This window comes from Pagrus major, chromosome 1, assembly GCF_040436345.1.
Source record: "Pagrus major chromosome 1, Pma_NU_1.0".
NCBI classification, from domain to species: Eukaryota; Metazoa; Chordata; class Actinopteri; order Spariformes; family Sparidae; genus Pagrus; species Pagrus major.
Window position 1 is genome coordinate 31572260 of NC_133215.1, and position 8620 is coordinate 31580879.

The window sequence follows — 8620 nt, forward strand, 5'->3', positions numbered from 1 at the left end:
CATAATAAATATTGATATAGAAGCAGCAGCAAAAATTTAATCAACAGATATTTATTTAGTAATACAATTCAATATTGGTTTGGAGTCACTGGGTCACATAACATGAAAGCTATTGAAAAACAAAGCCGATAAATTCATGAAAACTGCAGATTTTTCTTTAAAATGTTCATAAAAAATGTAAACTCCATTAAAATCCAATATAAAGAGATGTGTCTCATTAAACCAGTATATGATGACATTTCTGCATTCAATTTGAGTCACAGGGTCACATGACCTGGAAGCTATTGAAAAGAAATGCTTAATTTTCATAATAAATATTGATATAAAGGAAGCAGCAAAAATGTAATCAACAGAAGTGTGTCTTATTTTTCCCATTAAAAATACAATTCAGCATTGGTTTGGAGTCACTGGGTTATTAAAATACTTACTTTTAGCAATCAAAATAATTGTGCTACATGAAATCAGTTTACTATTTTTTTTTTACAATACTTTTTAATCATATCAAATCAGCATGAAGAAACATTGTTTGTGTGTACATCAAACAGACAATAGGATAATTTATTGATGGTCACTAAGTCAGCCTCCAGCTCAGCATGAGGTTCTGGGAGGCGAGCTAACCGTCCTCCAGCCAACACTGGGTGAAACTGAGTAAGAAGATGCAGAGGGAGACATACAAACATAAGGCTACTCTTGTTTAAAATTCTCATTAAGAGCCGCAAACACCGGAATTGACACCAACGTATACAAGTTTAACTACAAGGTGAAGGTGAGCTGTCATTAACATATGCCATGGATGAATACTAAAGAAAGGGATTGCATTTCCACGCAATATTCCACCACATCCGAGTTTATCTAAGCACTTACAGCAATATAATCATGCAACTCCTTAGACTCATAGTCTCTACATTATTTAGCATACAGAGTGTAATAGTGACTTGTATCGGCTCCAGAAGCAAATACATCTGCTGCTGCATCTATTTATTTTTATGCGGCCGTGGATGGGGTCCAGTTGGTTTTCCTGATGAAGGATGGCTTTTAGGATGGTCCTTCTTAGTGGAGTCAGATCCTTTTCCACCTGGCTTTTTTCCTCCTGGAGCACCTGAGGGCTTTCTGTCTTGTTCTAAAGGAAATATACAAAAAGCTTTCTTAAGTAGTTCTTCCACAGTATGAGACTAGTGCCACATGACAAACAGATTTTTGGAAATCTCTATAATAATAATTCTATCAAACTGCAACCAGAGTTAGCTAACATCTTGGCATACAGATCATTCAGGTAGTAAAGGTAAATAAACTGCTGTTTTTATTGGAAAGTTCCCTGTGAACTTGAGTCCACTGCTGACTCCACTGTTCTCCAGAAGGCTGCAAACAGGGAGTTGCTAAACCTGTGACACACGGTTATTACAGGCCACGCTAAACTCATGTGACATCTTACTCAGTGGAGGACAACATTTCTAGTTAAACAACCACACCTCAAACTACAGTTCCTGTAGAAACAGGATTCAAATTCAGATCACCCATTTACAGGCCAGTGGTACAACACTTTTCATACACAAGTGAAAATTCAGAGAATCTGTTAAATGCTGTGAGACCGATAATTATAATTTTGAACAGTTTAATTCCTCCAACAAACAAAACTAAAAGGAGAAACATGAAACACAGGGCATTGTTTCTTGCTCACAAAGCCACTCAGTTTCCTGATTGTTTTATTGATGTGTCAATAATACAAGAACGTGTATCAGGTCAAGATGTTGTTATATCAATAGTCTGAGGAATAGACCTAGCCTGGTAATTGTGCGCATGACCAACAAGATAACAGTCATCAAATCGGATTTCAGTGTGCAAAAGAATATAAAAAGGTAGATGACATACTGTGGGAGGAGTGGTGACCGGTATCACTTTTCTTTTCTGTATAAGAAAGAAGACAAAACAAGAACAGACATTCTTATGGCTCTAAGACTTTTTTCTAGAGTTGCCTATTATAAAACTCGAGACTGGATAGCTCAGAGCAGACCACTGAGCCCAGGGATACTAGTTCAACTGTTCCAAGTTATGCTGCTCAATCGGAAAGACAAAAGCCCAAAAGGATGAGATAAGCAAGGTTTGGGTTCGGCTGCCTTGTTAGCTATCTAGCTTTTTGGAAATGTGTTCAAATTTTCACGAAGGCAATGCGCTCACCATCACTTTTCATCACAGCCTAGATGGGGCGGGACATTATAAAAGAGCTGACGTGCTACAGTAAACTTTTGACATGTTGAACTTGATATAAAGTACATGAATGGTTATGATGACTGACAAATTAGTGCACAGCATTAACTAATGAAAAAACAACCACAACTGTACACCATATTTTTTAGGATTCAATGAAGGAACAACCTACAAAAATGATGAATGTTGAATATGTATTTGTTTAACAGCTGTATTGTGCAACAGGAATCAATAGCGACATGTTCCCAATGTTCTATTTTACATCTATTTTACTAAAGTTAATGTTATAAATATTGTTCAGTAGTAAAAAAGCAATTCTTACCATAAAGTGTGTTGTGGGTTGTATGAGAGGTGGCTTCTGGGAGAAACCCTGATCATTAAGATTTCTATCTTACCTGTCTTTTGTCCTGGTTTAAATGGAGGTCCCCTGTAAGAGCCTGGTGCCTGGCCCTGTCCATACTGGGGTGTATTCCAGCCTCCATGTTGCCCTATATAAACAGGTACAGGAACTGGCTGGAAGAATGGCTGGAAGGGTGAACAATTAGGACCGCTGGATGTGGTCTGTCCCCTCTGCTCTGGATGATCTGGTTGTTCTGAAACAGAGAGACTGATATGAGAAGAAATTTTGTACTTCTAAGTGTTAACACATTGTAAAAAGTTGTGTTACAAATTGCTTGTCAAACCATTTTAAAATGTTTACCCTTATCAAAGCACATATGTGCTTGAGAGATTTACAATGGTATTTTATTAAAACTTCAGTGATTCAGTATGCAGTACGCACACACACAAATGTTTTTTGTCACACACAGGCAGATATCTCATTATAGGCACATTTTGAACAGTATTTCGATTTTCTGCTATAATAACACCTTTATAGAGACAAACATACCAGATTCCAGGTGTGATCCAGTACTTCCTGAGACAGGAGCTGCTTTTTCATCTGTGAATGGTAAAAGCATTTACATAGTGCTTTACAGTTTGCCTCACACACATACACACCGATGGCCGCAAGCTACATTGCTACCACTGGGTTTCTGTGTCTTGCTCAAGAACACTTCCACATGAGAACAGGAGCTGGAGATTGTACCACCATCCCTGCATTTAGCGGGTGATCTGCTGAGCCACAGCCGTCTTTGAGGTCCCCTGGTACAATGATTACATAAGGGAAATAATTGTATCTACTCAGAACCAACTTAGCAGATGCAGCAATCCTGGTGTTAAGTCCTGCAAAACACTTGGACATGATTGGCTTCATTATACTTTTATAATACCTCTCCACATGTAAAATCTCTCACTAAAGATGTTCCTGCACATTCACCTGCTTTAAGTGTGACCAGTCTGGCCTCAGCAGGCTGTTTAAAGATCTCAGTCAGATACTCCTTCAGTGCAGCAGCAGAGGCCTGAGTTGCCATAACCTTCTTGGAGTCCAGGCTGATTCGAGGGGTGTAAGGGTCAAACTTTGTAACCCTCGGCAAGTCAAATGAAGCCTGTGAGGAACAAGTGAAAGAAAACACTTATTAATGGGATGTGTTTTTAACCAAGTCATCTAAGACAAGGATGTAATAGGTGTAGGGTTTGGCAGCATCACTGGGGGATGCAAAAATGTACATATATTCTCAATTAATCACTTTGTTAACAAAATATCCTGAAAGTAAAGACAAATACCTGTTATAATATCCAAGCGCCCAAGCTGATGTATTACATTTTTTTGGTTTAATTTGACCAACAGTCCGAACCCAAAGACATTTAATCATATATAATAGAGAAAAACATGAAATCCAAATATGTGAGAATCTGGAACCACCAAATGTTTGAAAAATGAAAATGGCTGATTTATTATCTCTTAACTGCCTAACCTCTGCAGCTGTAGTTAAAATGCTTCATACTCATTTTAATTCTGTGGTGGCTGAAACATAGCATGCACCCAAATAACATTCAATTCAAACAGTTGGTCAATTCCTCTCTCTGCCTCAGTCATGTTGTCTCAGGAATGCATGACGAGGGCCCCTTTAAACAAACCTGAAAGACATATATTCCAAGTGCATTCAATATTGAGACACCTTTCCCTCGTTTGTCTTTAGGCTAAACCTTCATTCATCACCCTTCCCCCCTCCCCTACTTCATCTGTCTGTGACAACGTTCACCCCACCTGCAGAAAGGCCAGGGTTTGGGATTGACTCAGCAGACCGTTGATATCTTCTCTGGCTTTTCTCATGTTCTCATTATTCTCAGTTAACCTCTTCACGAAGTCCCGAAGTTTCGTCTGACCCATCTCCAGCTCGTGGTCCACCTCATGTTGGGCCTCGCGCTCTTCTTGGGCCAACATATCCCGCATCTGCTGAAACACAGCTGCAAATGCTGTCTTCCTCTTGGTAGCTGCTTCCTAGACAAGGATCGTGACAGTAGCCACAGGTGCAGTAAATACAGGGACAAGTAAATAGATATAAATACTGACATTATGTAGTTGCCATCACTAGGTCTTTTGTAAATGAGTCACTACTTTATTTGTTTTCTATTCTTATAAAATGAAGGGAATCTAACAGGTGAAACGTACCTTCAGCTTGCACTGCATGTCATTAATTTGAAACATAACAGTATCAGTCTTCTCAATCTTCCCGTCCAGCAAACCCAACTTGTCTCTGAGGTCAGTCTACAGGACAGACATAAAACATAGCCTCTGTACACAGACAATGATGTCACCTGCCCTACTCACTTCCTCATCACAGCCTCAATGCAAATAACACTTTTTTACTGCGTGTACACCATCTGCAATATAACTGCACTGTGCTCTCTGAACAGCAGCACCAAGTGTCTTCTTCTACACTTAAATGTTTTCATATTGCTAACATGCATTTATAAACAGGTGTATTGCAGTGGTTCTCTAATGCCTCTCTTCATAAGCTGAATAAAGTTGACACCCTACAAGTTTTATCTGTCAGTAACAATGATGGGCGAGACAACTTATAAAAAAGAGTTATCTGATATCCAGATTGGAGACTTATGACATACTAACACACACCTCTTTCAGGTTCCTCTGCTCCTCAGGAGACATGAAGGTGCAGCCTTTGTGGACTTGCTGGAGACAGATGCTGCAGATTGGTCGGCCATGTTGGCTGCAGAAGAACTCCATCAGCTTGTGGTGGTCCGAGCAGATGCGCTCCGACAGGTCGCCGAGGGGCTCAATCAGCTGGTGGACACTAAATTTGGGGTTTTCCCGGTGAGGCCGCAGGTGCTCCTCACAGTAGGAGGCCATGCAGGTGAGGCAGGTCTGGGACGCTTCTGCCTCCATACATGTATCACAGCGGACCACATCATCTTTCTCAGCCTTGCTCTCCTCTACGACCAGGCTGGCCTCGCTCCTGCTCGACCTCAGGTTGAAGGTCTGAACGACGCTGCTGAGGACCGTGTTTTTCTTCAGCTCCGGTTTGGTGTCGAAGAGGGTCCGACACTGAGGACAGCTGTAGGTGTCCTTCCAGGTGGAGAGGAGGCAGTCCTGGCAGAAGTTGTGTCCGCAGGGGATGGTCACCGGACAGTCAAAGGGACTGAGACAGATGCTGCAGGTCAGCTCATCCTCCAGACTCATCAGAGAAAACTGACTCTCTTCCATGTCGGCCATGATGAGACGTCAGAGGCTGCGAGGGAGAAACGAAACTTAACTTTCCGGAAAAAACAAATGAAAAACCTTTTTTCCTTCTCCTGTTTTACTCTTTGTTCTTCATGAACGAAGAAAACAACACCGAGGAGTTTAAATACCGTGAGCAGGAAAAAATAGAGCAATAAACACATTTCTAATGTGACTGCGTAGCAGCGCAGCCACTCCTTGAGCCAGCAGTGTAAGAATGAGCATCAACACACGGCAGGACTACATGTAGGAGTCATCACACACATACTCTGTCTGCTAACAGGCGTCTGCCTGCGTTATTAAACAAGCCATTATTGCGTTTACCCCGCGGTAGGCCTACCTTTAGTGCGAGCGCAGCTAACTCCAGTCAAGTGCGGAGGAGGCTCTGCTGCTGGCTGAATAACTCAGGACTGATACAGCCAAGTGTGTGTGTGTGTGTGTGTGTGTGTGTGCGTGTGTGTGTGTGTGTTTGCGCGCGCGCGCGTTAACAGTTCACTATGAAACTTGACCAGTTACTTAACCCTTATGTTGTGTTCCGGTCAAATTTGACCGATTTAAAAGTTTTATCTCTGAAAAATGTAGTTAATGTGATCAGACTGACCAAAGATTCCATGACTTTGTCCACAAAGAGGATTTCAACGCACAAAATAAATTGTATTAATTTGCATACAGTTTTGTGGGTTTTATTCAACTTTTGTACACTCTTGGTGTTCCCGGTCAAAATGATTAGAAATGAATGGGGGACACTACAGTTAGTGTAAAAAGCTGAGCTCAGGTAGGCTACATCCTCATTTGTCAGATGGACACGCGCACACGCGCACGCACGTACACACACACACACACACCTTGGGTTCCCTGGCAACCACTACGGAACCTTTGTCCAGTACAGTCTAGTCTTCTCCCACAGGAACATCACCTGTTGGCAGTTTTCACAGACAGTTGCAACATAGTTTCAATAATATTGAACTTTTCTATGTAATGCTTTTTTGAGGCCTTGCTCGCAGGTCATTGTGTGGCAGCACCATGGCAGATCAATATACCATAAGTGAGGCTCTTGATTATATATTTGATCCCCACACTGGTGAGGAGGAGAGAGGCCAGGAAACTGACAGTGAGGATGGATTAGAAGAGGAAGTGTCAGAAATTGAAGATGACACGGGATATAATCCAGACCAAGAAATAACTGATGGGGAGGAATCCGGTGATGAAGAGGATGGCCATGCTGAGGCTGCTGTCACATATCGTGGTCTTCATCCCCACCGGAGAATCAAGGTAGGCTTTCAGCTGAAAATGTCATCAGGATGACCTCAGGACCTACTAAATGTCGTATCCCGGATTGATGACATCAAATCCTGCTTTGAACTGTTCCTGACCGAGTCCATCGAAACCATAGTGGTAAACATGACCCACTTGGAGACTGGATATACAAAGACAATTGGAAGGAGGTACAGTGGATGAGCATCTGCCCTTTCAAACAGTATGTGCCAAGCAAGCATTTTAAATATGACATAAAGATATGGGCAACATGTGATGCCAGGACAAGTTATGCTTGAAACATGCAGGTTTATACTGGAAGAGGTACAGCCTGTGTGCGGCAAGAGATGTGAAAATGAGCATAATGTGCCATAAATGCAATGCATATATTTGCAAGGCACATGCAACAACCTGCACATATTGTCCAACATGTGCATGAGAAAAAACACCATTGAAGTTTGAGTTAACCCACTCCACCAAGTCTAGAAGCCTGATTTTGTTATCAGTTTTCAGTTTTTTTCTGTTATCAGGCAAAAACACATGTGATAGACTGATGGACATTGTAATGTTCTTGTTAGTTGTTCTTTAATGTATTAAGACATTGATCTTGGAATATTGTCAAATTGTCAAGTGTAGTTTTGGGATAATTTCCTTTGTAGACAAATAAAATCTTCCCAGTCACTTTTGACCAGGAACACAACAGGTGTTACTTCGTGTGACTGTATAAAAAATTTAAATGGTTTCAAAACAAATGTTCTTGGTAACTTTGACCCAAAGTAGTCTGTGATAAACAGTATACTATGTTTCATCTGATTATTTCTTATAGTCAAAATAATCCAGAAATTATGTTTTTTAGAACTCAAATTCAAGATGTATAAGCTCAGATGAATGAGGCATACAGGCCATAAATAACAAGTAGAAATTCAAACTTGTAATGTTCACAAGAACTTAAGTTGATAAAAAAAATGTAACACAACAAGTAGTGATAATATATGTATTATTACAGTTTTTATGAGTCTTAATGGAACGGTCATTTTTGCCCGGGAACACAAAATTGTTTAACATGAAATGAACACAACTTGAGGGTTAAATTAGCACAATTGTTTCCCGAACAGAAATCTGATCACTGGATAAAAGCCAGGTTCAACATTTTTGTGTCATGTTGTTGACATCGAAGTCCAAGGCTGTCACAGAAATCACTTTTAAAAAAATGTTTTTTTAATCACTGTATAAATCAGAAAAAACATTTTTTAAAAAACTATTTTCGCCATGTTTTTAGGAATTTAATTAAAATAAATCCAACTATGAATGACATATGAACAAACCCCTCTGTAAAAGCCTTTAGTACCTTGACAGGAGTAAAACTGGAGAGTTCGGTGAATGTAAGTGGTAATGAAATGGAGACATCTCAAGATCATCTTGAGGGAATGTCTTCAAATTTGGTGCAAATGTTCACTTTGACTCAGGGATGAACTGATTACAATTTGGTGGCGCCAAGGTCAGAGCTGAAGGTCACCGTTACCTTACAAAACTGATTTT

General features: G+C 40.5%; 1 protein-coding gene across 4 annotated transcripts; it reads right to left on the reverse strand.

The window, feature by feature from the left end:
• Positions 1-37: 37 nt before the first annotated feature.
• LOC141003182 (E3 ubiquitin/ISG15 ligase TRIM25-like) lies at positions 38-6272 on the reverse strand. Of its 4 annotated transcripts, XM_073474463.1 has the most exons (9): positions 6168-6272; positions 5225-5837; positions 4760-4855; positions 4355-4588; positions 3524-3692; positions 3095-3145; positions 2601-2798; positions 1870-1905; positions 38-1120 (listed from the first exon to the last, which is right to left on the reverse strand). In XM_073474463.1, the coding sequence occupies exons 2-9, from the start codon at positions 5819-5821 to the stop codon at positions 975-977; spliced, it is 1527 nt and encodes a 508-aa protein (XP_073330564.1). In that variant the 5' UTR covers positions 5822-5837; positions 6168-6272; the 3' UTR covers positions 38-974. The 4 variants fall into 4 exon arrangements, with proteins under 4 accessions (XP_073330564.1, XP_073330581.1, XP_073330573.1 ...); XM_073474480.1 differs by lacking the exon at positions 1870-1905 and having other exon boundaries at positions 6168-6254; XM_073474472.1 differs by lacking the exon at positions 6168-6272 and having other exon boundaries at positions 5225-6097.
• Positions 6273-8620: the final 2348 nt, after the last annotated feature.

Excerpts from the sequence above, each read along its gene's own strand:
- LOC141003182 (XM_073474463.1), bottom strand. The coding sequence starts at position 5,821 with ATGGCCGACATGGAAGAGAGTCAGTTTTCTCTGATGAGTCTGGAGGAT. Across the intron at positions 3,146-3,523 it reads ACTGGTCACACTTAAAGCAG|ATGAAAAAGCAGCTCCTGTC; the intron begins GTGAATGTGCAG and ends TACCATTCACAG. Across the intron at positions 1,906-2,600 it reads TAAACCAGGACAAAAGACAG|AAAAGAAAAGTGATACCGGT; the intron begins GTAAGATAGAAA and ends TTTCTTATACAG.